Consider the following 19642-nt stretch of genomic DNA (forward strand, 5'->3'; position numbering starts at 1 on the left):
ACACAATTGCTGGTGTAATGCAGGGATGGCACACCGTGAAAAATAGCGGCGGCTGGGGACTGAGTAACGAAGGATGGCCGCCGCCATGAGGCTGAGGAAAGCCTCAGTGTCCACAGGCCTAGATGGTAACATTTCCATGCCTACAAATTTTGAAAGGTGCGCATTTAGCGCTATAGCCTGTGGGTGGGGGGCGGGTTATTGGCGCTTACGATCAAAGGCCTGGGGACATCTGTATGCTGTGCTTGGACACAGAAAGGGGTGTGCTAGTAGATGGTGCTTGCGAAGGCCCAGCTGCAGGCGGGAGTAATCCAGGGGTTCGGCCCACCGATTAGAGTGCTGTGATGCCATGTGGCAGATCATGCTGGTGGGGTTGAGGTTGCTACTGTTCCTGCCCATACTCATTTAGCTTCCAGTGTACAGTCTTCCCCCATTATGTTCCCATGTTTGAGTGTTTATGGTTATGTTTTTAGTTAGTTTATTAATAGGATGTAAAATATGTTATGGTTATTGTTATTTATGAAATGTTGAGTTCTTATTTAGGTATAGCACAGTTAGTTAGCAAATTCCAATTCTTTTATCGTCCCAACCTTCCTTAATAAAGCCCCAGACTGCGGAACACCTACCCCTTGTCAGTGGAGATTTGCACATGGGGGAACAGTTGAAGGCCTGTTTATTGTGGCCCGCCTTTTCCCTTTTGCCACCACACAGCCTCTTCCATCCTGTTGCGGTGCTGTGGATCCCTCCCCCTCTGTCCTGCTGTCCTCGCTTGGCTTTCCACCTTCCCAGGTTGGGTCAGTGATGTCATCGTCCCCCATCTCCAAATCCACTTCCTCACTCTGGTCATCCTCCTGACTTATGTTGACCTAACAAGACCCTACTTATTGACAAATGTCTCATCCCCATCATCCACCAAGTGAAACACTAATTGCCATTCCCCCCGTCATCTTCTTCTGACTTTGGAGGCTTAAAAGTTTTGGTATCGGTTCATAAGATATCCTCATGTCCCTCTTCAGGGAGGGTCAGCTCACCTGCAGGCCCTCACCTACAATTTTTTGGGGGGTCAGCTGACATGGTATATTATTTTCTATGTTTCAGACTTGGAAGGAAACATAATTTGGTTTCCTTCAGTGGTGAATCTTTAACGCATGTGTTTTTTTTACAGGATTCTGGTTTTTATATAGTGACACAGGGGTAAATATTTCAATGTTTTTTTTAAAAAATATGTCAGGCTTGACTAAATTTTCTCCTCTCTCCTTTGCAGATGCCTTTTCAGGAGATATTATACCCTTTCGCATTTGGGGCCTGGAGGAATTGCAATTGTATTCCTTTTTTTCATTGTATGTGCCACTTTCCCTAGATTTTTCTTTGGGGTAGACAGTAGAATTCCAAGATAGTCAGATAGCATCTTGTAATTGTGGTACAGTTCCATAATGTAAAGAGGCAACAAATGCTGATGGCCATTCCCTGCGCTAACTCTGCTATGTGACGTTCTCTGGAACCCAAAGGAACATTACGATTAGAAATTGGTCATTCTTTATCGGTAGCCTGTGCTGACCTGGTCAATTAACTTCTTAGGTGGTCAGATCAGCAGGCCCTTGCTCCTAATGTTTTTGAGGGTCAACAGCAGGCCATCATTTATATATTTTAAAGGGTGTGCCTGATGCCCTCCTTTATGTATAATAAAGGGTGCATTGTAGTGCCAGTTCCTTGTAATTTTTGGCAGCCCTTTCCCTTAGTGCATAGGCTTTATGAGTGTAGGAGTCCCACTACCTGAACAATTGTAGCACCATGTGGATGAGGCCCTCCTTTATGTGATATACATGCTGTATCTCTTCTTCCTTGTAATTTTTGGCAGCACTTACACTGTATATACCATTTGAATCTACAGGAAAGAATGTTTCCTAAAAAGTTTTGTGGGGGCATTTTTTTTAAAGTGGCGTACAACTTGGACAACATTGTTCCCAGCAGCGACATTGGTGTCCAAGATGCATCCAGACATAGTCCCCCTGCTCTTCCTGATCGATTTCAGAGGTGTTTCCATCAGACCTTTTCCTATGGTCCAGGCACCCTCCCCTCATCCGAGCAGGGGGAGCCTGGTTGTCTCCCATTGACTTCCATTATACTCGGGTGGACGGCCGAGCGCACGAATATCGCAATGTGTTCGGACCGAACACTTTGGTGCTCGCTCATCACTAAAAAACACCCTTTTTGGGCAAAATACGACATTTTACAGCCCTTGCTGCATCTATCACTGTGAAATACTGCTGTCATATTCGGTTATTAAAAAAACACCCTTTTTGGGCAAAATACTAAATTTGCAGCCTCTGTCAGTGTGAAATACACATGTTAGACACTGCTGTTATCTTCTGTTATTAAAAAAAATACCCATTTTGGGGAAAATACTAAATTTGCGGAGAATGAGTAGAGCGTCGAATTAGGGACGTGGCCCCAGTCGTGGTGCTGCTGGTGGAGCTCCTGTTGCAGAGAGGATGTGGTCGATCTGTGCCAGCTACATGCACAAGTGAAACACCTTCCTCAGGTGCGAGTAGGCGACAGAACCTTCAGCGTTATTTGGTCGGGCCTAATGTGGCTCTACGAATGGTGATGCCAGAACAAGTACAGGCGATAGTAGATTGGGTTGCTGACAGTGCCTCCAGTTCCTTCACATTGTCTCCCACCCAGTCTCCTGCTGAAAGATCAGAGTTAGCACCTGCAGCCGGAGTCCATCAGTCTTTCACCTCACCCCCTTGCAAATCAACCAAGCAGTCTGAGCCCCATGTCATGCAGCAGTCTCTTCTGCTTTTTGATGACTCTGCTAGCAGGGTTTCCCAGGGCCATCCACCTAGCCCTGCCCCAGAAGTGGAAGAGATTGAGTGCACCGATGCCCAACCACTTATGTTTCAAGATGAGTACATGGGAGGACCACCGCAGCACATCTCGGATGATGACAAAACACAGGTGCCAACTGCTGTGGCTTTCTGCAGTGTGCGGACCGACAAGGAGGGCAGGGGTGAAGACTGGGTGGAAGATGATGTGGAAGACGATGAGGTCCTTGACCCCACATGGAATCAAGGTCATGCGAGTGACCTGTGTAGTTTGGAGGAAGAGGCGGTAGTCGCACAGAGCCACCAGCACAGCAGAAGAGGGAGCAGGGTGCAAAAGCGGAGTGGCCGTCCTCTAGACAGTATGCCTGCTACTGCCCAACGCAGCAAGGGACCGAGCACACCAAAGCCAGCTCCAAGGAGTTCCCTGGCGTGGCAGTTTTTCAGACAATGGGCTGACGACAAGACACGAGTGGTTTGCACGCTGTGCAATCAGAGCCTGAAGCGAGGCATAAACGTTCTCAACCTGAGCACAACCTGCATCGCCAGGCATCTAAGTGCAAAGCACGAGCTGCAGTGGAGTAGACACCTCCAAAACCAAGAAAGGTCTCTGGCTCCTCCTGCTTCCTCTTCTGCTGCAGTCTCGGCCTCTTCATCCACCTCCGGAGTGACAGTGGCACCTGCCACCCCGCAAACAGAGAATCTGCCAGCAACACCACCACCTGGGTCACCAAGCATCTCCACAATGTCCCACGGAAGCGTTCAGCTCTCCATCTCCCAAACACTGGAGCGGAAGAGGAAGTTCCCCCCTACCCACCCGCTATCCCTGGCCCTGAATGCCACCATGTCAAAATTACTGGCCTTTGAAATGCTGTCATTCTGTCTGGTGGAGACGGAGAGTGTTAAAAGCCTTATGGTGGTGGCTGTCCCACAGTACGTCGTGCCCAGCCGCCATACTTTTCCAGGTGAACCATCCCTTTCCTGCACAACCAAGTGGGGGACAAAATCAGATGTGCACTGTGCAACGCCATCTGTGGCAAAGTCCACCTAACTACGGATACGTGGACCAATAAGCACGGTCAAGGACGTTATATCTTCCTAACAGCACACTGGGTAAATGCAGTGGCGGCTGGGCCGGAGGCAGATAGCAGTTTGGTGCATGTCCTTCCACCACCGAGGATTGCAGGGCGCTTCAGTTTGCCTCCTGTTGCTTCCTCCTCCTACTCCGCTTCCTCATCGTCTACCGCCTCCTCATCCGGTCAGCGTAACACCTTCACCACCAACTTCAGCACAGCCAGGGGTAAACGACAGAAGGCATTTTTAAAACTTATCTGTTTGGGGGTGACGGGAATCTAGACCAGTATAAAAAAAACGGTCTTGTTAAATGCCCCTCAAGGTGTATCAGCATATTTTGCTATATATCATCAAAATTTGTAAGAATACCCTTTAAGAAATGCTAGGTACTAACCAATGTGTTCGAGACAGAGGACAGTACAGAATAACACACAAGTACAAAGCAGAGAGTGGAATTGTGTTTTTTATGTGATTATTAATTTGGGTGGCAGAAAGCAGTAAGTAGGATATTGCTCCAAAAACCTTTTATGTGACAAAGAAGAGTCTTCTTTAGCTACGGGACATGTTTATATTTCTCCATGCAAAGGGACTTCTTTTTAAGAACCAATTTGAAAGAGAAGTTATCATAGGAAGATGTTTTGAACTCCTGTTCGATGAAAAGCTGCTGTATTAACTGTTGCATTTATATACCACCAATACTTTGATGCAATTTAAAAACCTTGTAATCTTCTTTATTGCTTTATACATAAATTTGATTCAATGTTATGTATGTAAAATGTTATAAAAATCCTAATAAAAATCATTTTTGAAAGAAAAGCTGCTGTATTTTAACAATCCAAATGGAGTGCTAGACCTTTCGGTTTATTATTTTGGAAAATACTTCAACGTCCTCATGCTACTGTGCACCTGACTGGAAATGTGGTGAGCTGACAACACCAATTGGGGTATTTATCATGTGGGGAATTTTTAAAGTCAGTTTTGCCAAAATTGTACCAAATTCATGAAACGTCACAAGTTCTTTGATAGGTTTGGTGCATCTGTAAATATGTCTAGAGTTTTACTACAGTTTTTTCTTCTATTCCCCCACTGGAGAGAACTAGTCAATTGTGCAACTTTTTAAATTTCTAAATGTGACCCACACCTCACTAACACAGCTAATCATGCCTACTTATCAAAACTGAAGTGCGTTGTGTAAAATCACAAAATGTTGCACCCTTTTGTTACTTTTTGAAGCAACAATTCTGGAGTGCAGAGCTTGATAAGACAATTATCTACCGTTTACTAACTTGATAATGAATGTTTTTGAAAATCAGTGAAAATGTACTAAAATATAGAATTCTGAAAATAATTTAATACACGAACAAGAAAAAATAATAGTGTGGATGTGAAAACCTGCAGAAGCTCAGTACCTATCTTGTCCTGTTCAACACAGTCTACATGGTCCAGCAGTATCAATAAATTGACTCAAAGGGGCATATCTATGGAGGGTACAGCGTTAGTAGCTGCACCGGGGCCTTGGGACCCCTTTACATGTTTTATATTGGGAGTCAGGAGCATCAACTAGAAAGTAAGAAATCAAAATGTTCGCTAGATCATTTAATATTTTATGTAGATTTAATCTTTACAGTATTGTAAATCTGGCCATATGCATTAAATATCTATGGTGGCCTCCTGACTCTCGCTTCCCTGGTGGCCTCCTGACTCTTCCCTGACTGGAGATGTTTGGAGAGATGAGGATTAGGCCCCATGCACACAACTGCAAAATACGCATACCATCTATGTTGCATCCCCATTGACTTCATTAGGTCCATGGTCTGCATTTTGCAGACAAGTATAAGACGTGTTCTATTTTTTGCTGACTGGACATATGGATGCGAAAAGCACAATGATTATCTGCAACCATATGTCTTTTTTGCTAAATGTGGACCATGGACCCATTTAAATCAAATAAAATGACCACACACGGCCTACATCCATATTTTGCAGATCCGGTTGTCTGCATGGGGCTTTAGGTAGTTGGATTTCAACTGTCTGATGGTTTTGTTCTTATAACATGCTGTCAGAAGAACCTGGCAGCAGCTTTATCCCCTCTCCCTGTCCAGAACACATGTATTCTTGGCCAAACCAGGCATGCATGAGTATGGAGAGGTCAGGAAATGGCCAGCCTAACCATTAAGCAAAGCCCTTTCTTTAAAACAGTAATAACACTGTTAATGATCTAAAGCAACGTTGTCTGTCCATATTACAGAGTTGCCTCTAGCAGGAGTGAACCTAACCTTTCTGCTGCCTGAGGTGAAAACTGAAACGCTCAGTTCAGACAGCACAATAATGATTGCACCGGCCTCTGATAGGCTACAGGAACTAGGACTAAAGCCTATTAGAGGAAACGGTGGGCCAGGGAGACATCACACCCATGCCCCGTCGCCGCATTCAACTGTATTGCTGTCCTGAGTACAGCGATGCAGTTGAATATGTAGAGATTAGTGTTTCCACAATGAAAGCGCTCATTGCCCATAGCCCTTCTGCTGCCCCCCTCTTGGTGCTACCTAAGGCAGTGGCCTCATTGGTGGTGCACCCCTCTAGGGGAGATCACAGCGGCTCATAAAGTTGCCATACTGAGTGCGAAATGGGGCCTTACTGCAATTCTATAGAGCTCTCCATGCACTGGTGAATGCCTAAAATGAGCCCTTAGGGTATATTCACACGTGTCAGATTTGTCCATACCCTATGCATGTAAATGGGGTTTAGACAGTCTTGTTCACATGTAATAATAATTTTCTGTTGGATTCTTAGTATTGCCACAGGAAACACAAAATACTGTGGAAATGCTCAGACTTTTCGCCACTGAATAACAATTGGGATAATTAATGTTCAGATCTGCTGCACACTTGCAGAACATCCATTAAAATGTAAACCTTGGATTTCTGCCACAAATCTTGTGTTCAGCTTTCATTATGCAAATCTGACATGTATGAGCATACCCTTATACCACTGTACACAATTTGAAATTTCTTTAAGTCAATGGGGAAAACAATTGCAAAGCTACAATAAATTATGGACAGTTAGTCATGTAGATTTCATGAAATTCCATTCACTACAGTGTCGACTGGATATATGGGTTGGAAAAAGACTGGGGGAGATTTATCAAACTGGTGTAACGTAGAACTGGCTTAGTTGCCCATAGCAACCAATCAGATTCCACCTGTTCTAGATAAGGGGATGGTCTTCTAAAAGTGGTGGTCTTAATGTATATCTGTGGAGTGGTCTCAATGTATATCTATGACCATCTTGGTAACTAGTAATGGTGGCACTGAAGTCTTAAATCTGAGATGTGTGGATTATGTTGAGGCATGCAACCTGAAGTAAAGGTGAGTACAAGATTGAACAGTTTAAGAATAGCTTAACCAATTTTAGCTGCACATACATGACAAGTTATAAAGGAAGAAGATAATATAATAAAAATATCCAGCCTAAAAAGGTTATTTGTAGTTATAATTTGATTAAATAATAAGGATTAAAGGAACAATGTTCATTTCTGGAGGTATATAGTAATATACTGTACAATATGCTCTGCTCTTTCCTGGACCACTGGTAGTTCATAATTAATAGTGAAACAGAGACAGGAATTTCCAATCTGTCTATATAATTTTTTTTTATAGAATATTTTTAGAGTTAGAGAGAATTCTATGACTCATGACTTGGTCTAAGGTCAGTTTCCCACAAGTGCAATAGGGACACATTCGTTCACCTTTATTATGGATGCAAGTTCCTGCCCAACTGTGGTCTAAAGACCCAAACTGACAACATCTTATGGATCTATTATGGAGTGCTCTTTTTGCTATTGGACCTCTACTACATCTTAAGACCTGTATTATGCTTATAAAGACATGAATAAAGACCAAAACATAATCAAATCATACCTATTGTTAGAGAAACCGTAATTGCTTCTTAGGCAGCTATAGATATATGTCTAATATGCTTTTACTTCTGCCCCTGGAAATGCATGTTTTCTTATGCCTAATCAGTGGGTGTTTCCTAATGTCACGTCAGCCAGATGTCTTCATGTTCTGCTGCTCCATGTCCTCTCTTACCCTCATGCTGTATCACGATTAGACAGTAAAACTGCAGCTGCAGCCCCCTCCTCCCTGTCCACTTTATTGGTTTACTGCTGACATATGTTTTGAGGACTCAGAAGGTTTGTGAACAAATATTGAGAGTTGACAGACTAAATATGGCGAATTACATGTTACTGGAAGAACAGTTAAAAGTACACTTAAATATTTTTAATCAACTGCCTACCTATTACTAGTTCAAATTAACAAAAAAAAAATGAAATCCAGCACCTGATTCGATAAACCACAACGTGAGCTATTCCTTCATCCACTGTAAATATGTGATTTGGCTTATACCAAGTCTTGAGATCAGGAGATGCCAGTGCAAATAACGAATGGTAGACAGGCAGGATTTCTGGGTGAAGAAAGAAAAAAGGAAGAAATCCATTAAGAGGAATATGTCACCATTTTTTGGTGCCATAAAAATAATAGATAATTAAAAAATCTCAGAGAACCTCTACAATTGTTAAAAAAACAAAAACAAAACAAAACAATACTCACCTTTTTCTCCAGCGGTGTTCTCTGTGGTTTGTTTACAAACAGTGGTGACCTCCTTGAATAGCATGAACTGCTGAAGCCAGTCAGTGTCCTGAGCAGTCTACTGGTGTGGACAGTGATTGGCTGCAGCAGTCACATGCTGAATCCAGGCACTTCACCAGTTTTGATGTCTACAGAAGCACATACGTATATTTTAGAAAATATAAATGTGACAGGCACACTCTCATCCGGGGCTATGTGGAACACACAGATACATTTAAATGAAATACACCCTTTAATTAAAATACATATGTAACATACTTTTGTATTTATAGGTTACTAAGTTGCGCTAACTCTTCGCCTTTCAACATATAGAATAAAATATACAGTAAAATAAATCCCTCTATATAAAACGTAAAGCGTAACAATAATGCATATAGAATATTAGTGCAATAGTATATCAATGGTAACAATGTCCCTGTTGCAGAAATTCATATGAAGTATTAATACAGAAGTATATCAATGATGACAATGTCCCTGTTGCGGAAAAAAATTCAGTGATGTATAATGACGGAGCTACCACAAATGCCAAATTTTGTAGTATATATTGTATAGTATGTCAATATTTGTCACTTTGATGGTAATTGTTCCTAGGAAGATCATTGCAGTTTATATAGGTTCATTTGCATCTCTTGGGAAATGGTTGTTGGTGGTTAGTACACATTCCTAGTTTTTATGCGTAGCAATATGTCCAACAGCTATAAGACCTGAATAGGCCAAATGTGTAGGTTAGGTATATATTTCGTAGAGTAATGCTGGCAATGTTGTACAATAGCTGCTATACATATTGTAGAAAAATAGAACAGGTTGTGTCTACCCAAAATACGTTCAAATATCAAATAGAAGAATGTATAACATGCAATTCAACAGACGTCATTTACCTTCTACAATGTCCGTGCCAGAAACAATATATTGGTAGAACCAAAAGACTACTAAGCAAAAGGATATCAGCACACATTGCAAACATAAGAAAAGGGTTCGAACAGCACTCAGTATCGGAACACTATAAAATAGTGACCCGACATCACTCATATTTACGGCCTTCCAGAAAGTCACTAAACAATGGAGAGGGGGAAATCATATAGAAAACATGTCATATATGGAATTGAGACAAATCTTTGAATTCGATACAAAAATACCTGCAGGTCTCAACGCAGAAATGGAGGTCTTTGGATTTCTATGAAATGGGAGGGGTGCCTGTTGGGGATGAGAAATAGAGGTCAGGCTGTTTTACCAGCACATCTATCTCTCCTCCTCATCGAGCCCCCCATCCCCAGCCTCTATCAAACTATCTTCACACGACCCTATATGAACGATTTTAAATACTACTATCAACACTCTTTTTTCCCGAATTATATCCGATATCCACCCTCCAATTCACTATTTCATAAAGTACATTATTGCATATATCTACAGATCATAGTGCATTATTCTGTGTACTAATCTGAAAAAACGCATGGGAACCGCATTGGAAACGCAGAAGCGTTTTCTTAGTTTTTTCAAACATTCATATATAACTTTCAGTTCTGTATATGTATTTAGATTTTATTATGTTGTTTACACTTTTGGCATCCTCTCCTTTTATTATACTATATGTTATTTTTATATATCTTTTAATATAATATGTCACTTTTATATATCTTCAAAAAACTATACAACAAGACACACCTGGTGAAAATAACAACTACCTCGAAAAATCCAGACCGGGATTAACTTGATGCCAATCTGATTATCAGTCACTCCCTAAAGCCAAGTATATATATACCTACCTATAACATGTTAATATAAGATTAGACACTGAAGAAGGAGCAAGGTTAAGCTCCGAAACGCGTTTGGTTATAAGATATTCATCTATTATCTATCACTATAGAGGTCTTTGCCCTATTTTCTAAAATTCAAGGAAAATCCTCTTTGAAGAGCCTGCCGTATAGAAGTGCTTGTTGCACATTGAACATTACGCTATCGGCAGAGGAATCCGAACGGGAGGAAGACAAGCCACACCCACATCTAACACCTACGTGGGACGCCGAACAGAGCGCAATCAGAAGTCCTACTGCCAAAGGACAGCGAAAAAGACGCTCTGACTAGGTAGACAGATGACCTCTATACAAGACACAGAAGGCAACACAAGTAGACTTGTCAAGACAATCCTCATACCGTCGGAGTGGTAATGTACTGAATGCACACAAGCATATGTATTACCATTATTTTCAGTGACTTTATAACGGTACTAACAAATATAATTCCCGGCAAAAGTGGCTGAGATACATAAGAAATATATATTGCATTGCCATTATATCATTATATGTATCGCAGCTATTGTACAACATTGCCAGCATTACCCTACAAAATATATACCTAGCCTATACATTTGGCCTATTCAGGTCTTATAGCTGTTGGACGCATAAAAACTAGGAATGTGTACTAACCTCCAACAACCATTTCTCAAGAGATGCAAATGAACTTATATAAACTGCAACGATCTTCCTAGGAACAATTACCATAAAAGTGACAAATATTGACATACTATACAATACTCCCTCATTATATATCACAGAATTTTTTTTCGCAACAGGGACATTGTTACCATTGATATACTTTTGCACTAACATTCTATATGTATTATTGTTACGCATTACGTTTTATATAGTGGGATTTATTTTACTGTATATTTTATTCTATATGTTGAAAGGCGAAGAGCACAACTTAGTAACCTATAAGTACGTGCTACATATGTATTCTAATTAAAGGGTGTATTTAATTTAAATGTATCTGTGTGTTCCACATAGCCCCAGATGAGAGTGTGCCTGTCACATTTATATTTTCTAACATACTCCATATCACACGGTTTTTTGGGTGTATCGGTGACAGTGCACCTCAGTCCGTAATACCCAACCAGTGAGCCTCGGTAATCCTTTTATTCACATACGTATATTTGTTAGAGTTAACTAAGTATCACAACTTTGGGTATTTTATGCCCCCAATGAGAAGAATAAGGATTAAGGGTACCTTCACACTAGCAATAAAGTTTTCCAGTATTGAGTTCCATCCTAGGGGTTCAATATCGGAATAAAACTGATCAGTTTTATCCTAATGCATTCTGAATGGAGAGTATGCATCAGGATGTCTTCAGTTCAGTCACTCTTACGGTATTTGGCTGGAGAAAATATCACAGCATGCCTCGGTATTTTCTCCGTCCAAAATCCTGGAACACTTGCTGGAATGCTGGATCTGGCATTATTTTCCATTGAAATGCATTAATGCCGGAATGGCACCAAGTGTTCCGGAAAAACGGATCCGGCTTTCCGGTCTGCCCATGCGCAGACCTTTAAAAATGTGAAAAAAATAAATACCGGATCTGTTTTTCTGGATGACACTATAGAGACGGATCCGATATTGCAATGCATTTGTGAGACGAATCCGCATCCGGATCTGTCTACAAATGCTATCCATTTACAAACGGATTTCCGGATCCGGCAGGCAGTTCCGGCGACGGAACTGCCTGCCAGAATCCAACAACGCAAGTGTGAAAGTACCCTAACACAGCTTTGTTTTTCTGTTTCTGGGGCCATCCATTTTTGCATTGCTATGTGCATTGGGAACTTTAGTGCCACACCACCAGTGCAAAACTACAGCAATGAAGTTGCACAACAGAAACTGGCCACTTTTCTTGACATGAAGAATGTTAAAAAATACAGAGAATTCCTATATTTTACTGCGGACCAGGGAAGCCTATTTACCATGCACTGCTTCATATTTTATTTTAGGAGGAGCATTAAAGCAATAAAAATGGTTGAAAAGGGTGGGCATTGTCTTTACGAGGAAGGACGATGAACCTAGTGGTAATGGTATATGCAAAACTATAATTTGTAATTGGAATTTTTTTTGTGACAAGTAGACAAATATGAGTAGAACATAATGTTATGTTGTATAAGGTGCATAGATAAAACAACATAGTATTAGAAACAAATGACCAGAAATGCAGTATTGTAATATAGTCCAAAACCGAAGATTGACTGCAGCATGCATTTAAAGAGGACCTTTCATGCGATTTTATTATTATTTAAGGGAGATATATACCTGTACTTGTGGGGTACCCCCCGCTGATGCTGCCACCCTGCTTGATTTTTAAGATAAATATGCCTCCTACGCCCCGCTGTGCCCCGCCGGATTTCTCCCGTTCAGTATGCCAATACTGACCATCGGAACAGGGAGGAGGAGACGCCAGGGTTTCTCAATGGGTGTCTCCTTCTCCCTGTTCCGATGCTCAGTATTGGCAGAAAAAAAAACCCTGGCTGTGACGCTCTGCGCTGCGATTGGACAGAGCTACCACCAGGGAGAAGGAGACGCCCATTGAGAAACCCTTGCATCTCCTCCTCCCTGTTTCGATGCTCAGTATTAGCATACTGACTGGGAGAAATCCGGCGGGGCACAGCGGGGCGTAGGAGGCATATTTTAAAAAATCAAGCACGGTGGTAGCATTAGCAAGGTGTACCCTGCAAGTACAGGTATATATCTCCCTTAATAAAATCGCATGAAAGGTCCTCTTTAAAGGCTATGTACAACTTTGGAGGCAATTATTGTTTATGATTGCATTTAACTCATTTTTGGCTAAAAATCATATTTTCAATTGGCCTTTATTAAAAATATTGATTCTGTCACAAAGGGTTAACTGTTTTTCTAACTGTGTGACTGATACTTTCACTTTGCCATAAACCTTAAACTACTAAGAGGTCATAAACAGTTATTTAAAGGGACACTGACAGGCCCAAAAAGCATATTTAGGTATATATATGACAGTACAGGTCTTATAAAGTGTATTAGAATCATCTAAGTATCCCCCCTGTCCACCTTATAAATACAGTAAAATGAAGTTTTATAACCTGCTTGAATCGTGTTCAATCTGCCCAAGGGGCGGCGTTTCATCTCAACTTGCGCCCAGCCAGCCGCCCCCAAATGCCGTTTGAAGCGCCGCCCAGCTCATCAATATTCACTTCGCTGGGCGGCTACTAGTGTCCCCGACGCAAGATCCGGCGCATGCCCAATACAATACTATGGGCATCGGCCTCCGGCTCATCTTTAGCGCATGCGCCCGGCACCCTCACTGCCCGGGATCGCATCGTGCCTGCGCACAGTCTGATTCTCAGAGGCCGATGCAGCCTCTGCTTTATGCGCATGAGCCGGGCAGAGTTCATAGCAGCGCTTCAGAGCGCTGCTCTGTTAAATCTCAAAAGGGGTTAATTAGTGTGCAGGCGCGATATGATTAGTGCGGATTAGTGCGCCGCCCAGCGAAGTGAATATTGATGAGCTGGGCGGTGCTTCAAACGGCAGTTGGGGCGAGGCTGGCTGGGCGCAAGTGGAGATGAAACGCCGCCCCTTTAAGCCACATTCTTATCAGTGAGATAGGAACGGAGCTATAATGAGTGTTTATAATTGTAATGTCAGAGAGCAGAGATAAGGAGTCCATCTGCTCCCCAGATGATGGAAAAGGCAGAAAATCCACAGGCAGCTAGGAGAGCATCTCAGCTATGTGCACAAAAAAGGATTCGATATTTTTAACAAAGACTAATTAAAAAAAGTATTTTTAGCTCAAGATAAGTACAATGCAATAATAGAAAAATGTCCCAAAGGTGGACGTAGCTTTTAATTTTGTCCTTCAGTATGAGCAAAAATAATTAGTAAAACAGTACTCGACCATGTCTGTCATGAGTGAAGTATTCATTGCGACATGTATATCTAAATCACACCATTCTCCTAAGAGAAAATATATGCAATTGCTTACTTAAAATTGAATTTATTCCTCTTACCGCAAGACTTGGCAGCTGCAATGCATAGCTCTTCTGCAGAGTACTGTCCTCCAGAGAAGACCATCTGTGGATCAGATTGTGATGTGGATGGCAAGGAAGATGCATATAAGAGCAATGTAAGAGAACCCGTGGTAGAAGAGTAGGAACTGCAAGAGCGTGAACCAGAGAGGAGCGGGGCATATTCACCAGACATCTATGGAAACATTGAATTTGTTACAATGACAATACTTGATGGAAAAAAAATGAAAATACAGTATATTCATGCAAATGAACCTTATTACTCAGCATGTCCTGGCTAAATGTTAGCATAGACATGCCCTTTAGAGTCCTTATAGAGACAGCTATGGTGTTATCATATGGTTTATCATTACAGCAAGCCACAATGTTCCATCACAGTGTTGCCAACCACAATGTACTTACACAACCTGTTTTGTATCCGCATAACATGCAAACCTAACCCTCCTCAGAAATGTGTACAGAACTAATCACAGACTTTCACACTTTTTGCTGCACAGCTCTTCGTGTTTATTGTTGCTATACTTACCTGCCCAGCAGTTGCCACTCTGGTCTGTGGTACGATGCTGGGGAAGATCAGGAGTGGCGTGGGCAGCTATTGCATGGCTATTCAATCTGACCAGTCTAGCGCTGGCTGAACGGCCATTCAGAGACTTGTGACATCAAGCCATTCAGGACTTGGAATCCAATCAGAGGTGTAGACAGGAGCATTAAACCAGGCACTGACACGACCAGGCATGGGTAGCTCACATGTAAAACCTCCGGTTCTGAATGGTAGCTGACTTCTTTGTTTGGGCTGCTGGTTGAAGACCATTTGCTTAGAAGGTGCAGACAACTATCCCACAACACCATAGATTACAGTTACAGCCACATGAAACCTACTCTGTCTATCTATCTATCCATCTAGATTTATCTACAGTAGATTGATAGATTTAAATTTGCATTTGTTAACAATGGACCTTAAAAACGTACATTTCGTAGGGTTTTTAGTTAAAATCGCAACCTCTGCAGTGCCCTCAGTATATACAGTGCCTTGCAAAAGTATTCACCCCCTTGACTTTTTTCGTATTATGGTGCCTCACAATCTGGAATTAACATGGACTGTTTGAGGATTTGCATCATTTAATTTACAGAACATGCCCACAACTTTGAAGATTTTTTATTTTTTTTATTGTGAAGCAAACAACAAATAGGACAAAATAACAGAAAAAGTCAATGTGCATAACTATTCACCCCCCTAAAGTCAATACATGGTAGAGCCACCTTTTGCGGCAATCACATCTTACCACTGGGATTTTTGCCCATTCCTCCTTGCAAAAACTGCTCCAGCTCCTTCAAGTTGGATGGGTTGAGCTTGTGAACAGCAATCTTTAAGTCTTACCACAGATTTTCTATTGTATTGAGATCTGCGCTTTGACTAGGCAATTCCAACACATTTACATGTTTCCCCTTAAACCACTCTACAGGGTGGGCCATTTATATGGATACACCTTAATAAAAAGGCAATGGTTGGTGATATTAACTTCCTCTTTGTGGCACATTAGTATATGTGAGGGGGGAAACTTTTCAAGATGGGTGGTGACCATGGCGGCCATTTTGAAGTCGGCCATTTTGAATCCAACTTTTGTTTTTTCAATAGGAAGAGGGTCATGTGACACATCAAACTTATTGGGAATTTCACAAGAAAAACAATGGTGTGCTTGGTTTTAACGTAACTTTATTCTTTCATGAGTTATTTACAAGTTTCTGACCACTTATAAAATGTGTTCATTGTGTTGGATTGTCAATTCAACCCTCTTCTCCCACTCTTCACACACTGATAGCAACACCGCAGGAGAAATGCTAGCACAGGCTTCCAGTATCCGTAGTTTCAGGTGCTGCACATCTCGTATCTTCACAGCATAGACAATTGCCTTCAGATGACCCCAAAGATAAAAGTCTAAGGGGGTCAGATCGGGAGACCTTGGGGGCCATTCAACTGGCCCACGACGACCAATCCACTTTCCAGGAAACTGTTCATCTAGCTGGCACGTTCCCTGAGTTTTTCCAGCAAGATGGTGCACCTCCACATTATGGGTGTCAGGTCCGAGCATTCCTAGATGAACAGTTTCCTGGAAAGTGGATTGGTCGTCGTGGGCCAGTTGAATGGCCCCCAAGGTCTCCCAATCTGACCCCCTTAGACTTTTATCTTTGGGGTCATCTGAAGGCAATTGTCTATGCTGTGAAGATATGAGATGTGCAGCACCTGAAACTACGGATACTGGAAGCCTGTGCTAACATTTCTCCTGCGGTGTTGCTATCAGTGTGTGAAGAGTGGGAGAAGAGGGTTGCATTGATAATCCAACACAATGGGCAGCACATTGAACACATTTTATAAGTGGTCAGAAACTTGTAAATAACTCATGAAAGAATAAAGTTACGTTAAAACCAAGCACACCATTGTTTTTCTTGTGAAATTCCCAATAAGTTTGATGTGTCACATGACCCTCTTCCTATTGAAAAAAACAAAAGTTGGATTCAAAATGGCCGACTTCAAAATGGCCGCCATGGTCATCACCCATCTTGAAAAGTTTCCCCCCTCACATATACTAATGTGCCACAAACAGGAAGATAATATCATTAACCATTCCCATTTTATTAAGGTGTATCCATATAAATGGCCCACCCTGTAGTGTTGCTTTAGCAGTGTGTTTGGAGTCATTGTCCTGCTGGAAGGTGAAACCTCCGTCCTAGTCTCAAATCACATACAGAGTGGTACAGGTTTTGCTCAAGAATATCCCTGTATTTAGCACCATCCATCTTTCCCTCAACTCTGACCAGTTTCCCAGTCCCAGCTGCTGATCTTTGGGTGATGTGATGTGTTGGGTTTGCTCCAGACATAGCGTTTTCTTTGATGGCTGAAAATTTCAATTATAGTCTCATCAGACCAGAGCACCTTCCTCTATACATTTTGGGAGTCTCCCACATGCCTTTTCGCAAACTCATAACGTGCCTTTTTGTTTTTAGGTGAAAGTAATGGCTTTCTTCTTGCCACTCTGCCATAAAGCCCAACTGTATGGAGCGTACGCCTTATTGTCATCCTATGTACAGATACTCCGCTGTGGAACTCTGCAGCTCCTCCAGGGTTTCCTTAGGTCTTTGCACTGCCTCTCTGATTAATGCGCTCCTTGCCCGGTCCATGAGTTTTGGTGGGCTGTTGTCTCTTGGCAGGTTTGCTGTTTTGCCATGTTCTTTCCATTTGGTTATGATAGATTTGATGGTGCTCCTGGGCATCATCAAAGATTTGGATATTTTTTTTAGAACCTAACCCTGACTTATACCTCTCAATAATATTGTCCCTTACTTGTTTGGAGAGTTCCTTGGTCTTCATGGCAGTGTTTTGTTAGTGATGCCTCTAGCTTAGGTGTTGCAGCCTTTGGGGCCTTTCAAAAAAGGTGTGTATATGTAATGACAGATCATATGACACTTAGATTTCCCATAGGTGGACATCATTTCACTAATTATGTGACTTCTGTAGGTAATCGGTTTCACTAGTGCTTTTTATGGTCTTCCTAACATACATGCGCACATGCCAATTTTATGTTTTCTATTTCTAAACAATAGTTTTATTTATATATTTTTCTTTAGAAAATATAGTAATGAAGGGCAGGCACTCAATTTATGGGTTCATGAGAAAGTGAGATTTTATTTAGAGAACAATTTAAAATACTAAACATTCATAAAATTCATAAAACAATGATAATAACAGTCTTATAAAAATGGCAATAATTTTGTCACTTTTATAGCAGCACCTAGGTAATTTTATAACAGCAATTAAATAGCAGCACTTGTTCACAGTAACAAAGATGATTTTGAAGCAGCAACTGAAATGGTTTTGTAGCAGCAGCTTGTTACAATAATGGTTTTTACAGCAGTTAATAGAGGGAATCTCTATAGTTGATTGCTGATTGGTTTTAGCAATAGTTCATCCTTTAGAACGTGCAGTATATGTGCAATAAGAAAGTCTCAGCATGTCATGGCACCGATATTTAATAATGGTGGCTGTTGGAGATAATAATAGCTCAATGTCTCCTTTATCAAACGGTGCAGATGAACGCACCTTTTAAGTACAGTCACGTTTTTTATGTAGCCAGTGGTTCCTCTGTTATATAGAAAGAGATAATTTTACTCACGGTTGTCTCCTAATGCGGCGTCCCGCATAGGTATTGAGCACAGACCGACCTTAATATTGATCCTTTAGAAAAACTCTGATCGCAGCTGTACAAACTCCAACTAAATAAAATCTCACTTTCTCATGAACCCATAAATTGAGTGCCTGCCCTTCATTACTATATTTTCTAAATTTAACACAATTGACAAGGGTGAGTCATATTGGGCAAGAGCACCTATTTCCAGAAAACCAGTGGAGAGCCGCCTTTCTGTTATATAACTCCTATATATTTTTCTTATTTCACTTCACCAACTTAGACTATTGTGTTCTGATCCATCACATAAAATTCAGATTAAAAAAACATTGAACTTAAGGGTGTAATGTAACAAAATACGAAAAAAATTCAAGGAGGATGAATACTTTTGCATGGCACTGTATATTATGCCCACCTATAGTGCCCCTAGTTTAAATAATGCACCCTATTGTGCATTATATATGTATAATTGCCTCCATTTTCACCAGCCCTGTACTCTGGTGAAATCTCGCGCCGTTCAGAATTCGGCGCAGGCGCGGTGAGGAAGCTGGCATCTGGCGATCATCTTTCCCTCACCGTGCCTGCACCGAATGCTGAACGGCACGAGATTTCACCAGAGCACAGGACTGGCAGACAGATGCGAGAGCGCTGCCTGGCCCTGTCAATCAGGACTTGGAGGGAGGCGACAAAGGTGGGAGAACGGAGCCTCTAGGAGCAGGAACAACGCCCCCCTGCTCCTAGAGACTAATTAGCATATTATAAAAGTTCAATTTCTGGCGTAACGAGGGCACGGATAAAAGTAGGAATAGGCTAGTTAGGTTTAGCTGACATTAGCACATCGCTAATGTCAGCTAGCTTAATAGAGTTAAATCTGGTGACAGAAACCCTTTAGCAGTGAACCACTGGATCACTGAAATTATACTAAAGCCTTAATGCTGCAGGATATTGTCCTGTGTGCATGCCCTTGTTTCCTTAACAGCAATAACTTGCTGGATGGGTTTGACAAGAAGGAGGGAGACCATTTAAGTTACTGACCAGTCATGTGTACAGCAGCTGAAGAGAAGGGGAATGTATATCCTGCAGTGTCCTGA

General features: G+C 41.7%; 1 protein-coding gene across 1 annotated transcript in view; it reads right to left on the reverse strand.

Moving 5' to 3' along the window:
• JAK3 (Janus kinase 3) overlaps positions 1-19642 on the reverse strand; it is a 262203-nt gene that overhangs the window by 218616 nt on the left and 23945 nt on the right. The window contains exons 2-3 of the mRNA XM_040417463.1: positions 14353-14545; positions 8240-8363 (exon numbers count right to left, since the gene is read on the reverse strand). Coding sequence (XP_040273397.1) covers positions 8240-8363; positions 14353-14545 — 317 coding nt within the window. The remainder of the gene's footprint in view (positions 1-8239; positions 8364-14352; positions 14546-19642) is intronic.

This window comes from Bufo bufo, chromosome 2 (assembly GCF_905171765.1).
Source record: "Bufo bufo chromosome 2, aBufBuf1.1, whole genome shotgun sequence".
NCBI classification, from domain to species: Eukaryota; Metazoa; Chordata; class Amphibia; order Anura; family Bufonidae; genus Bufo; species Bufo bufo.